Source organism: Macroventuria anomochaeta (genome assembly GCF_010093625.1).
Source record: "Macroventuria anomochaeta strain CBS 525.71 unplaced genomic scaffold BU25scaffold_31, whole genome shotgun sequence".
NCBI classification, from domain to species: Eukaryota; Fungi; Ascomycota; class Dothideomycetes; order Pleosporales; family Didymellaceae; genus Macroventuria; species Macroventuria anomochaeta.
The window spans coordinates 61,168-77,606 of NW_022985392.1; the positions used below are offsets into that span (position 1 = coordinate 61,168).

At 52.6% G+C, this 16,439-nt stretch overlaps 7 protein-coding genes across 7 annotated transcripts; 3 read left to right on the forward strand and 4 right to left on the reverse strand.

The window, feature by feature from the left end:
• Positions 1–289: 289 nt before the first annotated feature.
• BU25DRAFT_413555 (FMN-dependent alpha-hydroxy acid dehydrogenase) lies at positions 290–1,777 on the reverse strand. The gene has a single exon (XM_033707061.1). The coding sequence runs from the start codon at positions 1,627–1,629 to the stop codon at positions 346–348; it is 1,284 nt and encodes a 427-aa protein (XP_033558488.1). The 5' UTR covers positions 1,630–1,777; the 3' UTR covers positions 290–345.
• A 392-nt stretch (positions 1,778–2,169) lies between these two features.
• BU25DRAFT_442001 (NAD(P)-binding protein) lies at positions 2,170–3,494 on the reverse strand. Its single transcript, XM_033709268.1, has 2 exons — positions 2,807–3,494; positions 2,170–2,752 (listed from the first exon to the last, which is right to left on the reverse strand). The coding sequence occupies exons 1-2, from the start codon at positions 3,318–3,320 to the stop codon at positions 2,352–2,354; spliced, it is 915 nt and encodes a 304-aa protein (XP_033558489.1). The 5' UTR covers positions 3,321–3,494; the 3' UTR covers positions 2,170–2,351.
• Positions 3,495–4,116: 622 nt separating this feature from the next.
• On the reverse strand, positions 4,117–6,413 carry BU25DRAFT_374116 (uncharacterized protein). The gene is made up of 3 exons (XM_033704057.1): positions 6,069–6,413; positions 5,736–6,008; positions 4,117–5,686 (listed from the first exon to the last, which is right to left on the reverse strand). Exons 1-3 carry the CDS (start codon positions 6,099–6,101, stop codon positions 4,187–4,189), a joined length of 1,806 nt encoding a protein of 601 aa, XP_033558490.1. The 5' UTR covers positions 6,102–6,413; the 3' UTR covers positions 4,117–4,186.
• A 222-nt stretch (positions 6,414–6,635) lies between these two features.
• BU25DRAFT_424099 (cell division control protein Cdc6) lies at positions 6,636–8,636 on the forward strand (the record flags this gene model as incomplete). The annotated part of the gene is made up of 2 exons (XM_033708256.1): positions 6,636–6,693; positions 6,757–8,636. The coding sequence occupies 2 exons, from the start codon at positions 6,636–6,638 to the stop codon at positions 8,634–8,636; spliced, it is 1,938 nt and encodes a 645-aa protein (XP_033558491.1).
• An 885-nt stretch (positions 8,637–9,521) lies between these two features.
• BU25DRAFT_399011 (uncharacterized protein) lies at positions 9,522–11,334 on the forward strand (the record flags this gene model as incomplete). Its single annotated transcript, XM_033704926.1, has 3 exons — positions 9,522–9,619; positions 9,648–9,835; positions 9,902–11,334. The coding sequence occupies 3 exons, from the start codon at positions 9,522–9,524 to the stop codon at positions 11,332–11,334; spliced, it is 1,719 nt and encodes a 572-aa protein (XP_033558492.1).
• A 62-nt stretch (positions 11,335–11,396) lies between these two features.
• Positions 11,397–13,388, reverse strand: BU25DRAFT_399015 (glycoside hydrolase family 13 protein). Its single transcript, XM_033704927.1, has 2 exons — positions 12,892–13,388; positions 11,397–12,840 (listed from the first exon to the last, which is right to left on the reverse strand). The coding sequence occupies exons 1-2, from the start codon at positions 13,219–13,221 to the stop codon at positions 11,440–11,442; spliced, it is 1,731 nt and encodes a 576-aa protein (XP_033558493.1). The 5' UTR covers positions 13,222–13,388; the 3' UTR covers positions 11,397–11,439.
• A 739-nt stretch (positions 13,389–14,127) lies between these two features.
• BU25DRAFT_374129 (maltose permease MAL61) lies at positions 14,128–16,369 on the forward strand. Its single transcript, XM_033704058.1, has 2 exons — positions 14,128–15,903; positions 15,956–16,369. The coding sequence occupies exons 1-2, from the start codon at positions 14,482–14,484 to the stop codon at positions 16,217–16,219; spliced, it is 1,686 nt and encodes a 561-aa protein (XP_033558494.1). The 5' UTR covers positions 14,128–14,481; the 3' UTR covers positions 16,220–16,369.
• Positions 16,370–16,439: the final 70 nt, after the last annotated feature.

Below are 16,439 nucleotides of genomic sequence, written 5' to 3' on the forward strand. Positions count from 1 at the left end.
AAGTGCGTTTGGGCTCAGGAATCGTTCGAGAGGCAGTTGAATAGTCATCTGAGCAACAACGCCTTGTCTGTCTAAGGAGGTCAGATTGTGTGGCATCATATCGCTTAAGATTTGTGGCGAAGGAGTATTGAGGAAAGTGGAGTAACGTAATGTGACAGAAAAGCACTAACCAATGCCCTCACTTTCACCTCAGTGGGTAATGGCACGTGCCAATCTGTACTCGCGGCGACTTCCTACTCTTGTGAAGCGCAATGCAACGAAAGTAGATTGATGATGGCCGAATCGAAACTTGTTCCAGACGAAGTGGATTCTGCTATACCTTCTTACTTGCCAAATCGGTTTAATCTAGTGTATCTCAACTCCCTTGACGGTATTAAACAGATCGTCTTCCCGAACCAACACACTGCGGTTGAGGTCCTTCTTGTCCACACTCGGTATACCTGACAGGTGCAGTGTCAGCTCCAGCTCACCGACTAAGCTCTTCAGTACGTGTGCTACACCATGCTCTCCCCCAAGCGCAAGCCCATACACGTATGGTCTTCCAATCAGTACGCAGTCCGCACCCAAAGCCATTGCCTTCGCAATATCCGCGCCGGAGCCGACCCCACTGTCGAAGAAAATCGACAGCTTGTCGCCAACAGCATCCTTGATATGTGGCAGCATTCCCAAACTGCTGTTTCCACCATCCTGCTGCCTTCCACCGTGGTTGCTGACGACAATACCCTGCACACCCGCCTCCACAGCCTTCCGTGCATCGCCCACCGTCTGAATGCCTTTTAGGATGATCGGTCCATCCCAGTGCTCCTGCAAAAACTTGATATCCTCCCACCCCTTACTCATCCCCGGGAATATCGTGCGCATCCACTCCGGCGCCGCAGTATCCATCTTCTCCTCAACCTCAACGCCATGGCGCACTTTGAACTGCTTGCGGAACACAGGATCCGTAAGCCCAGACTCGACGCCGATGCGGTCAGACCGCATGAACGGGTTGTATCCGTTATCCATGTCGCTTGGTCGCCAGCCGAGGATATACGTGTCCAGGGTCACGAAGAGCATGCTGTAGCCCGCCTTCTTTGCGCGGTTGAGTAGCGAGATGGTGATGTCGTCGTGCTCGCGCGAAGGCCAGTAGAGTTGGTACCATCGCTGGCCGTCCTGACCGTTTGCTTCGGCGACGTCTTCGATTGTGGCGGCTGCAGCGCTGCTAAAGATGTATGGCACTGCTTCTTTGGCAGCGGCTTTTGTGGCGGCGATTTCGCCGCTGGGGTTGAAGATTTTGAGGACTCCCACGGGTGCCATGGCGATAGGGAATTGAAGTTTCTCACCTAAAATGGTGGTACTGAGGTCAGGGAAGTTGTCCGTTTTTACGAGGCGCCGTGGGACTATGGACCATTTCTTGAAAGCGGCGCGGTTTTTGTTTGTAGTTTCCCTGGTGCCTGCTGACCCGTACACATAGCCTTTTGCTTCTGAGGAAAGACGTGAGCATGCTAGCTCTTCCCACTTGTCGGCTTGAAACGTAAGAGGTGGGCGCTCGAAGTCGAGTCCACGGTTGTAAATTTCCATCTCATACTGGTAGCCATCTTGCTCAGGGTGGTGATCTGCGAACTTGGGATGGAAGTGGGTCTCAGGCATGTTGAGGACGAGCTGGGACTGATGTTTGCAAGTTAAAGGTAAGAAGGAGGGCCAATTGAGAAAAGCGCGGGTGCATTGAAGGTCTATAAAAGACGGAAGGTTCGGAAGAGCTGGTCGAGCGCGTTATGACGTTCGATGTGAACTGTCAATATCAGGGTTCAGCGCTAGACCGCATGGCTCGGAGGTACAACAAATTTCTGTCTTTCAAAATATAATCATGTCTCGCATAATCTGGCTTACAATGTGTACTATGGCTTGCTGTAGTGCTTTATTAAACACCAACTCTTCGATGTGGCTTAATGCACCTGTTCAAAAGCTTGGCTACGGGAGCTACAGCGGCTGAACCACTCATCAAGGCTTGGCAGTCGATCAAATGAACTTTTCTATTTTGGAAGCTCTGACCGAAAGGATCGTGATGCTCTCGTTGTGGGTTGTTATGGTGGGGTGGCGGAGCGATGACATCACTCGTTCAACATATTGACAGCAGAATCTGCAGCGCGATGAGGGGCAGACGCGTGGAGGTGGTGAGATGAGAAGAAGCTGTTTGCGACACTGCCTAGGTGTCGAATAATTGAATGCATGCTAAAGTGCGTGTCATGTCTATCGTCTAAGTCTATGGTCCATGGCAATCTGCAGTGTTGCCAGATGCGAACCCCATGCAATGCATGTCCTAAACTCCATCAATGCGTAGAAGAAAACAACTCTCGCAAAACTACATCCTCTTAGTAGCTCACGCACCCACCGTCAATCTTCAAGCAGCCTCCGGTCATGAATCTTGAGTCGTCGCTGGCCAAGAACGCGACTACGCTCGCCACGTCGTCGGGCTGACCCAAGCGTGGGAGGTTGGTGTCTTCCTTGACTTCTGCAAGGTTTTCGGGGCTCCAGCCTTCCTTGTAGCCAGGAGTGGCGATGATGCTGGTGTGGATGGTGTTGACACGGATGTTGAACTGGCCTAGTTCCTCGGCAGCGGATAGCGCGAGACCGCGGACAGCAAAACGCGAAGTTGAGTAGACAGCTTGATCGGGGAATCCACGGAGACCGGCAATGGAGGACCTGAAGATGATTGAGCCGCCGTTTCCAAGGACACGCATTGCTGCCGCAACGTGCTTGACGCACAAGAACGCTACGATTCATATTAGTAAAGCTATAATATCAAATCTCGGTATTGAGTGCTTACCTGACTTGACGTTAACGGACATGACGTGATCGTAGTCCTCCTCCGTCTGGTCGAACAAACTCTTTGCCTCGTCTCGTACACCGGCGTTCAGAAGGGCAATGTCCAGTCGGTCGAACCTTTGCAGCGTCTTCTTTACACAAGCCTCGACATCCTCTTCTATTGTCGCATCTGCAGCAATGGTGAGGAGTCGGGATTCGATGGGCACACCAGTTGGTAAAGCAGCTCTCAGAACCGGGATAGCGCCCTCGAGTGCTGGCTGGTCAATGTCGACAATGGCAACAGTTGCGCCTTCAACGAGCAATCGCCCTGCGGTCTCGATACCGATCTTTCCGGCTCCGCCAAAGATAAGAGCAACCTGGCCATCGAGTCGTAGCCTGGAAAGTGGCTTGTTCAGTGCCATGCTTGTGGGTGCGCGCTCCATGCCAGGTCGGACGGTCTTGTTCATGTTTGGTACAACGATTCCCGAGCTTGACCTCGAGAGTGTCGAGTTGACTGAGTTCTGGCGGCCCAACATGATTGCGGTGATAATGCGACTTCCGTTGATATTATTGTTGGTAGATGTTCCGTGGCGTGAGCGTCGAGTCGTCCGGAGTTCGATGCAGTTCCTTCTTTTCCGAAACTTGGTCGCACACGAATGTCCTTCCACGCTATCCTTATCAGCAATCGACCCATATATGAGGGATGACGTATCGGAGACCCTAGGCGAAAGATTTTGCACCGGTGTAACGCTCCGTTGCGGCTCTTGCAGCTGGTTGGATCCACTGCCCCAAAATTTCTATCCAATGCTGTCATCGCCGGACTTTCGCCGCAACTCGCGACACCGCTATCCATCAATAGCGGCGGTTGATGCGCATCTGATGTCCACTGTACCCAGCTATCTCGTCCCTCTGCGGGGTGCTCATTTGCCCTGCTGACTCTGTTATGGGGTTATGGCGGGGAAGCAATAAGGAGGAGCCCACCATGGCCACAGCGCTGGCTTGCTTATGAAACGCTAAGCTTGAAAGCACCATTCGTGAGCTGCTGTCTCAATTCCGGAATGATACCTGAACATCTGGAATTGATACAATCGGACTGGTGTAGCGTGCGTTGCTGGAAGTGGTGTTGTGATTGGGCGTCACGATGAGTTGAGGTTAGTTAGTTGACATGTTGGGAAAGAGTTTATGCGTGCGTCAAACAAGGAAGGTTCATGTTACTTTCAGGTGCGTCAATTACTCAATGATGATAATTGCCGCGCTCGCTCCCCGTGGTTATCAAAATATTGACATGTGGGGTGTGAAAGAACAAGGTAATGAAGGTGACTATGACATTTGCTATCCCCTCACGCTTGAAGCGCGACGAAGTTCTAAGGTGGAGAGGAAGACAACGCTCTACCACACAAGTTCAGTGCTCGCAGAAGCTGAAGCTCTCATTCCACATTGCAGAATCGACCGCCTCGTTTATCTGACTGCGCTCGACCATCAGTTCCTCCCGGATCGCTTTTGCATCTTCCAACCCAATGGGGAAGTCTTCGACGCCTTCGGCGATCATGTCGACAAGCTCAGCAGGCAATTGCCCTACTCTGCTTTCATCCAGCTTCACTTCGCGAGTCCACCAGTCGCGTTGTTGTGGCGGCACATTTGCCGTCGAGATGATCGGTATGGTAGGGGCTACCAAGAACAGCGCCAGGATCTTGCGATGACCTGGCTTGGTCGGATCGGCCAGCCTGAAATCTCCGACGCGATGCTGGAAGCCGTTCGGAAATGCGATGAGACGGTCCTCCCGGGTCAGTACACTGCCGAGGAGTTGTTCATTTTGTGCCTGGTTATCGACGCCCCAGATAGTCTTGAAGCCAAGATCATCGCCTTGCTCGTAGCTTATGTCATCGGCGAAGTGATTTGCCTCAACTCTGGTGCGGAAATGCAGACGAGATTCCGTGATATTGCTGTTATCGTAATAATACAATGCTGTGGAAACGATGTGCTCGTTTAGCTGGCCTTCGATATGCCACGAGCCACCCTTGTACTCAGGCTTCTCGGGTGTCAAATGTATGTTGGCCAACTTAACAATGACCTGAAACTTCTTCTCGTTCTTCTCATCGTCTAGATCAAGGAATGTGAACTTCTTTTCCACATCGTCGACTGTGATTGAATGCTCGCCAGGTTCGCCAGGTTCCGGTAAGCTGTAGACTCTTTGCCTCTGTTTGTACTCCCAGTAATCTTCTTCGTCATCGAAGTCGTCGGGCATGTCTTCATTTACGCGATCGGGTAACGTATAGCTGACATTGTCACAGCTGATGCGTAAGCTGGTCTCCAACAATCCATGATTTGGAACGCTTTGATAGACGACATTCCAGAAAGGGATGGCTTTAGTGATTATCTTCTCAATAACATGGTACAGATCTGTGTGATCCTTCGGATGCAGATTGTTGATATAGGAGTCGATTCGTGCGTTATCTCCGTCCGGGAAAGATACGTTGCAGGGTAGCCATTGAAATCGATGTGACCAAAGGTCGGTCGGGTTACCGTACCATTCACGACTACGGATATCTTGGTTTAATGGAGTACCTCGACTAAGCGGGTTTGGCACCGTGACACCTTTGCCAATGCTGTTGAGACAATCATCGAGGGTTATCGTTGAATCCGGCAGGATGCGCGAGCGTCCGTATACGAGTGGGAAGAGCGAGGGATGTACCAAATCAAGCATTGTACCATCAGACCCCGGGTGCCAGTCCTGCTGATTCTGAGGCACATCTTCGAGGAGTGCGACTGCCTTCCTCAAATCATCTTTGAGCTGGTTCGGTATAGCGTTATCTGACTTCAGTACGCATGATGAAGCGTCCAGTACAGGAATGATGCGAGTCTTCTCGTACAAGTCGGCTTTGTAGCGTAGTTCATCGATGCACTGTGGATGACCATTAGTTCGCAGTGTGTCGAAAGTATGATTGACCCACGTAGTTCAACATCTTGTCGGTCATGTCGCCACCTTCGATGATCTTGGTCCAATCCAGCTCCTTTGCTTCTTGCTTCCATTTGGCGACAATCTCCTCATCATGCACCTTACGTGTCCAGTCTGGCTTATCGGATATCCTGTCCACGAAGAACAACATGCATCTCTCCCGGATTGTCATAACGGGGTGGGTCCAGTCCATTACCGTCGAGAGCGCCTGTGCATAGTCCTCAGAATCTTGTTCCCAGCCATCGTACGGGAGTCCGAAGCCAGGGAGCTAGTCAGTGTTAGTAGAGCCTTCTCCAAGACGATCGAGCCTGGCGATATGTGAGCATACTTTGATCTCTTTCGGTTCGAGTGTAGGTGCCATTGCGTTGGAATTGATCCGCTGTTTGAGGTGAGCTTGTAGTCGGCTTTATGTATTGTACATCGCCCGAACGCTAGAATTTCAGCTCTGCATTTTCTGCAGCGGTAAGTGCAGCACAGATGTCTTGCCAACGCGCCGACAAAGGTGGACGTGTGCTGAAGCCTACAGGGTGGAGAATCTACCGGTGAGCTCTCAAGGCGGCAGCCGCTAGACAATGAGCGTAGGTCTCAACGACCGTGAATTGACCAAATGTCTGAGAGGGAATAAACCACTTGAGGTATAGCACAAAAACGATAGACGCCCGATTCGAGTCTGTGGACCAGAACGCGGTGTCGACGATGGGAGGGAACACGATTGGGCCAGGTCGCGGTTGGCGAGGCAAAAAGATGCGCTAACCCGATTGGTAGTACTTAACGCGTCGCGCCTTCTTCGAGTTTCGCGTTCGTGCCGTGCAGCTCCTTCCTCCATCATTCAGTCTCAGGTGTGCCTTCCCACATCACCCATTGCACCTGCCATCCACATTTTGACGCTTCCGAAATGCCTTCTACCGTTCTTGGAAAGAGGACTCGCAGCTCAGCTCGAGCAGCAACTCTGGGTAGGTGCCATTGACGCTCCTGTCAGTTCTTCTCAGCCAACGCGAAGCTAACACGCTCAGCAGATGCAACGCCCAACACCTCAACGCGCGCGACACGGCGAACAGCATTCGTGATCCTCGACGAAACTGAAAACGAAAACCCATTTGTTACACCAAAGAAGCAAAATGCGCGCATCAAAGATGCAATGGACGTGGACATGGGCGAGGATGCCGAGGAGGAGGAACCATGCACAAAACGCGGAAGGAAAGCTCGTGCAACACCTGCAAAGACTGCTGTGTCGCGACTGCCGTTGTCAGCAGCGAAAGAGAACTCGCCTGCAAAAGTGTCTACCCGAGCTTCAGATAAGATCTCTTGCACGCCCTCGACTCCTCGACACCGTGACGCGCTTTCCAACAAGGTCACAGTCACACCATCGCGACGACTCATCATCGCCGGCCGACCATTGACTCCTCGCACACCACATACATCAGGCACACCCCGGAGCACAGCACCAACAGTCTACAATGAAGCGCGTCAGGTTTTCGCACGCGGCTCTGCACCCACATTACTCTTCGGGCGCGACAGCGAACGAACCGAGCTGCAAAACTTCATCTCCACGCGAGCCAAGACCAAGAAGTCCGGATGCATTTACGTTTCTGGCCCGCCAGGCACCGGCAAAAGCGCATTCGTCGGCGATGTGTGTCGAACAGTCGCCGCAGATGGATCTGTCAAGACGGGGTACATCAACTGCATGAGTGTCAAGAACGCTGTAGACTTGTACAGAACATTGCTCGAGGAGTTCGTGGACATTACAGAAATCACCGAGGGCGACGAGATGGAGGAGCTGAGGAGGCTGTTCATGCGGCGCAAGACGTCTTACGTTGTTACACTCGATGAAGTCGACCATCTGCTGGAGTTGGATATCGACCTGCTGTACAACATCTTCGAATGGTCTTTACAGAAAAATTCAGGCCTGGTTCTGGTCGGCATTGCGAATGCTCTCGACTTCACAGACCGATTTCTGCCCAGGCTTAAGGCCCGCGGGTTGAAGCCTCACCTCCTGCCTTTCCTTCCATACACCGCACAGCAAATCTCATCGGTCATCACCTCGAAGCTGAAGGCACTGCAACCAGCTGGATCTGATCAGTTGCCCTTCATTCACCCGACCGCTATCATGTTCCTGTCCAAGAAGGTCGCTGCACAGTCCGGCGATCTGCGCAAAGCCCTGGACATCTGCCGAAGGGCAATCGATCTAATTGAGGCCGACACGCGCAACCAACATGCCATCAAGGCCGCGGAAATCACACCCTCTCCCACACCTTCCCCCTCGAAAACGCCGTTAGTCGAGAACACCAACCTCTCAGCACCAGTCGCTGTCAGGTCTCCCTCCAAGCCAAAAGCACAAAATGCTCTCGCGACCTTTTTGGCTCAACTTACCGCGGAAACCGCACCTCGAGCTACAATCGCACACATGGCGAAGATTACCGCAGCAGTCTTCAGCAACGGTACCACTCAACGCCTCCATAACCTCAACCTGCAGCAAAAGGCAGTCCTTTGCTCTCTCTCAGCCATGGAAAGGAAGAAGCGCGCCTCGGCAGCCGACAGCGTGCTCAACACGTCCTCAGGGTCGCACAATACAGCCCCAACCCTCAAGGAGTTGTTCGAAGCCTACACTGCCCTCTGCAAGCGCGAGAACGTGCTTCATCCGCTCACCAGCACCGAGTTCCGCGATATCGTGGACAGCTTGGAGACGCTTTCACTCATCTCGGCTGTGGAGGGCAAGACTGGATCGTTGGTTGCAGATGCTGGTACACCGAGCAGGAGGGGCAGGAAGACGAGTGGTTTCCCGGGTGTGGTTGTGGAGGATCGCAGAGTTGCAAGTGCAGTGGGTACAACTGAGTTGGAGAATGCTCTTACTGGGGCTGGCAGCAGTATCTTGAAGGAGATTCTGTACGATGACTGAGGAACACAGGTGGAGTTTTACTGTTGATGTTGGATTCATGGTCATCAGAGCTTCGGCTCTTGTATCTTCTTTTTGCATAGCACTGGCTGGGTTCGCCTACTTTTTGATTCTGCATAGCGTAGCATAGCATAGCGAAGCGGTGGTTAGAACATCGCTGTATCTTTCAAGCATACTGCTCTTATAAACCAACTGTTCCTCTGCCCTTGATTCTTATGTTCGCCTTCAGCTAAGAGCCGGGACGCAAGTGCACTCGAATAGCATCTTCGTAGCACTACCTATCACTGTCATCTCGGGATATGCTACATTGCTAATCTCGACACCTGAGTTGACACGCTACGATGGTTTGAGGCCATGACGTGAGCTTCGCTTGACTCAGGCTCTACTCTCCTCGTTTGGCTCTTTCAGGCAGTCACGGCCGAGCTTGACCGGCGACATCTTTCACGTGTTCAAGATGAAGACGCGGCTGCCAAAGGTGTGCACACGTTCGGACGATGTTTCAGGTGTGAAGAAATCGTGTGGAGATTACGCTCATGACCCGTTACCTGGTACATTCGCTCATACGTGTGCCATGTGGTCGACGGGAAGGCGAAGGCGCCATGCTCGGCACCTGCTTATTACAAGGTTCGTTAGAATTACTTGTTCCAACATCATGCCCGTTCTTACATACATCTCACCCCTGCTTCCATGCATCATTCTAGTACCTGCGCCTCCTGCGCGTGTCTGCATATCAATATAAGATGAGGACTAACGAGCGAATCAGGAGACTTGAGGGTAGGCCGAAAGCGCACTAGCTCTCCGGTTTCTCCGCACTCCACAGTCTGACCTTCCCGCACCTCATCACCCGCACCCCATGGAGGTCTTTACAAGAGCACTAGCTTGCACAACATGATCCGCTACAATGGATCCATCAACTCAGAAGAGAGTCCCCAAGGCATGCGATGCCTGCAAGCGTCGCAAGGTGAAGTGCAACGGTCAGGAGCGATGTCAACAATGCAGTCACCTCGGTCTGAGATGCGTGTACACGGCTACGGGCAAGCTGAGAAGTCAGGGCAAGAGAGGACATATCATCTCTGAATTCAGGAACCAGATGAGCAATCCTCATGCGACGTCACCGCCCACTATACTACCGGCAAACGAACAGCACATTCAACCATACAGCAGGTCTACATATGCTGTCGACCGCAATGGGTTCGGTTTAGGTACGTCTCCTCTCAATTAAGAGATACTTAGATTGGGAGAGAAAGGTCAATACTGACCTAACTCAGCATCTCCTGAATCTCCCATTGCTCTGCAGTACAGCAAAACTTTCTTCCTGGATCTCATACCGGACTACATGGAGGGGGTCTATCCTGTGCAACCAGTTATTGCAGAGCACGAACTGCGGCATTACATCAGCTCAATGGATCACGATCAGGAGATGCAATCTTTCATATACTCTTTCGGTGGCTGCACGCTCAACCTGACTCGATACGGAGATCGAAGAACAGGGGAGGTTGTACAGACCATCGAAAATCTCATGGACCTTTCGATCGATACGATGAAGCCACCACACAAGCTTCACCATTCATCGGTCATGCGAGCTATGCAGTCAATATTTATACATAACTGCCTCATGAGTTTACAAGGCAGTGATGCAGCTTTTCACTGGATGAGAGATGCAATCACCGCGATACAACTGCTACGTATCGACAACCCAGAGCATGTTACAAAATTGTCAGGACCGGAAAGATCAAGACGACAGCGCCTGTACTGGCAAGCTTACATCCACGAGCGTTTCCTCGCCATTCTGGACTACCGTCAAGCCATAATGTTGCCACTGTACACCTTACCTGAAGACGACCCCACTATCCCCGTGCAGGTCCACGAAGGGTTCAACCAGATCATCAAGCTCTTCCGCCTTCTAGACACAGAATTCATCAGTAGCTGGCTCGGCGCGGCTGGACAAACCGGCCCTGTCACCAGTACGTGGGTCGAGGCCAAGTCGCGTGAGCTCGAGGGCGATCCGGAAGCCGATGCGCTGGAGCTAGCAAACCTTTCCATGATGCAGCGCGCAGACCTGACCATCACGCGCGAATGGCTCCGCACACTAGTATGGCGGCTCGCCATGGGTCAGACGCTGCTTTCGTCGCGATCCTCAAAGGAGTGCTTGTCACTCCTGTTTCCAGTCCGATTATCGCAGTCTCTGCGGCATCAGCTGTCGATTATGTCGCGCCAGGACATCGAGGTGCATGGTAGCTCCATCACGCAGAAGCTGTTCGAGATCACCGATACCATCGCCGATGTGCTGATCCACATTCCTGCGGCTACGCTGGAAGAAACGGCTCTCCGTATCGACGACTTCCTGTTCATTCTCGACTTTGTACTGCTACTGCCCCAGCTCGACGCGACTCGGCGGGGTATTCTGTTGGAAAAGCTGGAGCGCCTGCAGACCATGTTTCCTGAGGCGCTCAGCAATGCAAGCTCGCCAAATTTGCCGCTGGATCTGCAGAGCCCCTGCGCAAACGATCCTTGGTACCAGGTGGCACAGTCCAAAACGGCTGCAGGCATTGAGGAGATGGCGGATGAACAAGCGCTGGTGCAAGTACAGACACAACAAGATGGATGTGTACGAATTCCAAGAGAAGTCCGAGTTGGTCAGTTGGCTACTTGGAATCACATATCAAGAAGGCTGTCGATGGCGCATTTTAGCACTTCATAGCACCAGCAAGATACCAAACAGATGTTGACGTCTGATCATGTTCACTCTCATAGTGATAACATCCCACATATCTAAATCTATGAAAACGCGAATCATCAAAAGCACCTAGTTCGCAAGCAGGTAAATCCTGCCCTCCCAAGCAGCCAACTCCTCCTCAACCGGTTCATTCACACTGCTGACAAGCAACTCCCTCTTCACGCTGCCAACCTGGCTCGGAACAAACAGCTTCTGCGCCTTGTCTGTGAAGTTACAAATGACGAATGCCTTCTTGCCCTTCCATGTCTTGGTGAAAGCATAGAAGTCAAGGTTCTCAACGTCCAGATCATTGTACTCGCCGTGCACGAGCAAGTCGTTGTACTGCTTGCGCACGGCCAGCATGTGCTTCCAGTACGACAGCACGGAGTTCTTGTCGGATTGCTGCTGCTTCGCGTTGCATACGTCTGCGTCTTCGAGCGGGCGCATCCACGGCTTTGTGTGTGCGTCGGGCGGCGAGAAACCATTTGTCGGGCCTGTAGACCAGCTGATAGGCACACGTGAGTGATCGCGAGCCAAGTGCTGAAGGGAAGTGTGCGCGGCCTCCAACGCCTCGGGGTCATTGTTCGTGCGGCGCGCGACCATCTTGTAGTAGTTGCTTGAATCGACGTCCTTGAACTCGTCCATAGTCCAGCTCTTGGGGAAGTTGGTCATGCCGATTTCCTGGCCCTGGTAAATGAACAGCGTGCCAGAGAGCGCGCACATCATCAGACTCAGCATCTTGCCACCGGCAACACGGTGCTCAGGCGCGTCGGATGTGAAGCGTGTGATGGAGCGGGACTGGTCGTGGTTCTCGAGGAACACAGTTGTCCAGCCGTCGTTGCCGCGGATCAGATCCTGTGTGCGTGCGATTGCCTTTTTGAAGTCCGGCAGGATCCAGTTACGCGGTGTGGTTTGGAATTTGTACGGCCCTTGGCCGACGTCGACAACGTCGAATTGGAAGACCATGTTCAGCTGCTTCTCCTTCGCGGAAACGTATTCGAGAACGCGAGACATGTCTTTGGTGTTGGGGCATTCGCCGACGGTCATGGCGTCGTATTTGCTGAGGACTTGGTTCATCTCGCCGAGGAACTCCTTCATCCGGGGTCCGTTGCAGTACTGGTAGCCGGCGAATTGCCACTCCGACCCTGGGTCTGTGATGGGAGCGTCGAGCATCTTGCCCTTGCTGTACATGTTGACTGTGTCGACGCGGAAGCCGTCGACGCCACGCTCGAGCCAGAATTCCATGGCGGACTTATAGATGGCTTTGCGCGTTTCTTCGTTCTCCCAGTTCAGGTCGGGTTGCTCAGGGCAGAAGAGATGGAGGTAGTACTCCTGTGTGTGCTCATCCCACTCCCAGACGCTACCTGTGAAGTTTGACACCCAGTTGTTAGGGGGCTTGCGTTCACCGTTCACATAGCGGGCGGGGCGCCAGATGTACCAGTCACGCTTGGGGTTGTCTTTTGACGAGCGGGACTCGAGAAACCACTTGTGCTGTAGGTTGTCAGTACCATTCGCCTGTGTGAATGCCATGAAGAGACTTACCAAGTTTGAGGTGTGGTTGACGACAAGGTCAAGGATGATACGCATACCACGAGCATGTGTCTCGTTGATTAACCTCTGCATGTCATCAAGTGTGCCGTATGGAGCATACACATCTTCATAGTTGCGAATGTCATATCCCATATCAACCTGAGGACTGTCGAACATAGGACAGATCCATATGGTATCAACACCAATCGAGCGGATGTAGTCCAGCTCAGATATGATGCCCTCAAAGTCACCTACGCCATCTCCGTTGGAGTCCTTGAAGGAAGCGGGGTAGATCTGGTAGACAACGCCATCCTTCCACCAAGGTCTCTGTGTGACAGTCATATCAGATATGTGCTCAGGAACTGAAATGCAAGATGTGCAAGATGGGCAAGAACAAAGGTCGACCAAACTTGAATGTAGATGGACAAAGTCAAACGATCAATGGCTTTTCTTTCGACGGTCAAGTGGCTTGCGAGACCAGCTCTTATACCATCAAATCGTGTCCAGCGGAGTCTACAGTGGAGAAAACTGCGAGTTTTATATTGATACTCACCTGTAGTTGAGGATCCATTATAATATTGAGGCTCTACACGTGAGGTGCGGGATGAATATCGGAAGGATTGCAATTGGCTTAAGGTCGGGCCGCTGTGTTCGGCAGTGAGGTGCGGAGGGTAGATGCCGTTAGGTGCGGTTTCACGATACGCTATCCTTTCCCATGGGGTCACGAAATGGGGTGCACGTTTCTTGTTCCCCACACCCCTCAGACAGATTAAGCGAGGTAGAAAAGCGTTGGAGACTTGGAACTGGGGGCGGGGAAGGCACGAACAGTGACACGAACGCCTCGAGATCAGCGTGCCGACAATGTGCGAATCATAGCCCTTGCTTTCCCTGGTTTTCGCGGCCTTCTAGCTCAGAAGGTCAGATTTGAGTGGCGGCTAGTGAATGAACTAGCATCTTGCAGCCCACGTGATATTGAATCGTACTTCTTGAGCGAATTCGGACGTGTCGGACCGACTTCACACGAATCATAGATCTATTTCATGGCGACGCAAACCTGCTGGGCTCAGACCTGTCAACAATCAAATCAAATTTGGATTAAATCCTTATCGATAGGTGATCAGACCTCTCTGCTGTCTGTGACCTCGTTCACAGACCACTGTATGGTCTGTTTGCCACCAAATCATCAGATCAAATATGCTTGATTTGATTGTTGACAAGTGGCTGGGCTGGACCGTCGGCGCCTCTCCCCCAGACTAGAAGCAGGCTATCCCCAGATGGAGATCTTGTCTGCAGAAATGCAGCGGGCGTGGCTTCGACGCCCCCAGTCCTCGCCTGTCTCCCCGCGTCATTCTCCTCACCACACCATCGGTATTCCCTCACTTGGCGGAGCATGGGCATGGTATGAGACTCGCGTGCTGAAGTTCGAGCACGTTGTATAAGACGGCCTCAAGGCCACCCAAAAGCGAGGATCATCAGCAAGTTTAGGATCCGACTCCACAGTCCCAGATCAAGCCCTGAACAAGAGGTCTTAGTTGACTTTAAGTCGCTCCTCTCCTTTTCTTGGACAACCTTCGAACCGACTTCAACAACGCCATCGCCACCATGTCTCGTCGCAACAGCAGCGTTGTCGCCGTTGATGTCGACCAACAGCGCAAACTCTCGGTCGCAATGCCTGATCACAAGCAGGTCAACCACGATGCCAGCAGGGCCACAGAGATGGAGCGCAACATGTCTCTGCGCGAGGGTATCAAGCTTTACCCCAAGGCCGTTGCTTGGTCCGTCTTGCTCTCCACGGCTATTATCATGGAAGGTTTCGACAAAGTCCTCATTGGCTCTCTCTTCGCCGCTCCCGCCTTCAAGCAACGATATGGTTCTCAGCTTCCCGACGGATCTTGGGAAATCACTGCAGCATGGCAATCCGGTCTCACCAACGGTGCCTTCGTTGGTGAATTTTTCGGTCTTCTTCTTAACGGTTACATTGCGGATCGATTCGGTTACAGGAAGACCATGATGGGTGCGCTGTTCGCCGTCAACCTCTTCATCTTCATTGTCTTCTTCGCTCAGAACATTGAGATGCTCCTCGTTGGTCTTATCTGCTGCGGTGTCCCATGGGGTGTCTTCCAGACCCTGAGCTGCACGTATGCCGCTGAGGTTACTCCCGTTCCTCTGCGTCCCATTCTCACCACCTACGTCAACCTCTGCTGGGTCATTGGCCAATTCCTCGCTTCTGGTGTCCTCAAGGGCGTTGCGCTTCGTCCCGACCAGTGGGCTTACCGCATTCCCTATGCTCTGCAGTGGCTTTGGCCCACTCCCATCCTCATCGGCATTTACTTCGCTCCCGAATCTCCCTGGTGGCTCGTTCGTAAGGGCCGGGATGAGGCCGCCAAGTTCATGCTGCAACGCCTCACCTCCGCTGACAAGCACCCCGACTTCAACGCCGACGAGACCATTGCTATGATGCGGCATACCAACGAGCTCGAGAAGGCTGTCTCTGAGGGTACTTCTTACTTGGACTGCTTCCGTGGAACCGATCTCCGCCGCACTGAAATCGCTGCCATGACATGGTTCACCCAGGCTTTCTGCGGTGCCGCTCTCATCGGAAACTCGACATACTTCTTCGTTCAGGCCGGTCTTGACGAGTCAAACTCCTTCTCCATGTCCCTCGGTCAGTACGCTATCGGTGCCGTCGGTGTACTCATCGCCTGGGCTCTCATTCCTCGCGTCGGACGTCGCACGCTCTACGTCTTCGGTGATCTGGCTATGGTTGTCATCCTTTGCGTCATCGGAGTGTGCGGTATTCTCCCCAAGGGCAACACTGGCGCTCAGTGGGCCATCGGCGCTCTCCTCCTTACATTCGCCTGCGTCTACAACATCACCGTCGGACCCGTCTGCTACGCCATCGTCGCCGAGATCCCCTCCACTCGTCTCCGCCAGAAGACTGTCGTCTTGGCCCGTAACTTCTACAACATTGCGTCCTGCGTCGGCAACGTCCTGACTCCCCGCATGTTGAACCCTGGCGCATGGGTAAGTTCTCTGTATTTCACCAGAATTAAGCTCCATGACTAACATCAAATAGAACTGGGGCGCTAAGACTGGTTTCTTCTATGCCGGCACCTGCTTCCTTTGCTTTGTCTGGGCCTTTTTCCGCCTCCCCGAGCCCAAGGGCCGCACCTACGCCGAACTCGATATCCTCTTCGAGAAGAAGGTGCCTGCACGTCACTTTAAGCGCACCGTTGTCGACAGCTTCCACGGCGACGGCGATTCTGGTTCCGACTATGGTGTCGAGAAGAATGGCGCTCACGCATACCTTGAGGCTGTCAACTCCAAGGATATGGCATAAATGCCGAGTTGTGGAGTAGGCCAAAGGTGTGAGGAGAAGGAATATGGAGAGGAAATGATACCAAAGAATGTGTGAACGACCTGTTACGCTTTACGCAATATTGTTGTATTTTATAGCGCATTGTATAGATCTCTTAGCAAACATCAGTTCATTGCTTGTTCAATCTTCGCTTTCACGTGCGTGACTTTCCAGCAAGGTTATTTGACCATATAGTCCTTAT

Bases quoted from the DNA above. Each gene is read 5' to 3' on its own strand.
- BU25DRAFT_413555 (XM_033707061.1), bottom strand. From the start codon at position 1,629: ATGCCTGAGACCCACTTCCATCCCAAGTTCGCAGATCACCACCCTGAG.
- BU25DRAFT_374129 (XM_033704058.1), top strand. From the start codon at position 14,482: ATGTCTCGTCGCAACAGCAGCGTTGTCGCCGTTGATGTCGACCAACAG. The intron at 15,904-15,955 runs GTAAGTTCTCTG...AACATCAAATAG, and splicing joins TGTTGAACCCTGGCGCATGG to AACTGGGGCGCTAAGACTGG.
- BU25DRAFT_442001 (XM_033709268.1), bottom strand. From the start codon at position 3,320: ATGTTGGGCCGCCAGAACTCAGTCAACTCGACACTCTCGAGGTCAAGC. The intron at 2,753-2,806 runs GTAAGCACTCAA...TATGAATCGTAG, and splicing joins GTCCGTTAACGTCAAGTCAG to CGTTCTTGTGCGTCAAGCAC.
- BU25DRAFT_374116 (XM_033704057.1), bottom strand. From the start codon at position 6,101: ATGGCACCTACACTCGAACCGAAAGAGATCAAA. The intron at 6,009-6,068 runs GTATGCTCACAT...AACACTGACTAG, and splicing joins TCGAACCGAAAGAGATCAAA to CTCCCTGGCTTCGGACTCCC. The intron at 5,687-5,735 runs GTGGGTCAATCA...GGTCATCCACAG, and splicing joins CCGACAAGATGTTGAACTAC to TGCATCGATGAACTACGCTA.
- BU25DRAFT_399015 (XM_033704927.1), bottom strand. From the start codon at position 13,221: ATGACTGTCACACAGAGACCTTGGTGGAAGGATGGCGTTGTCTACCAG. The intron at 12,841-12,891 runs GTAAGTCTCTTC...GACAACCTACAG, and splicing joins TCAACCACACCTCAAACTTG to CACAAGTGGTTTCTCGAGTC.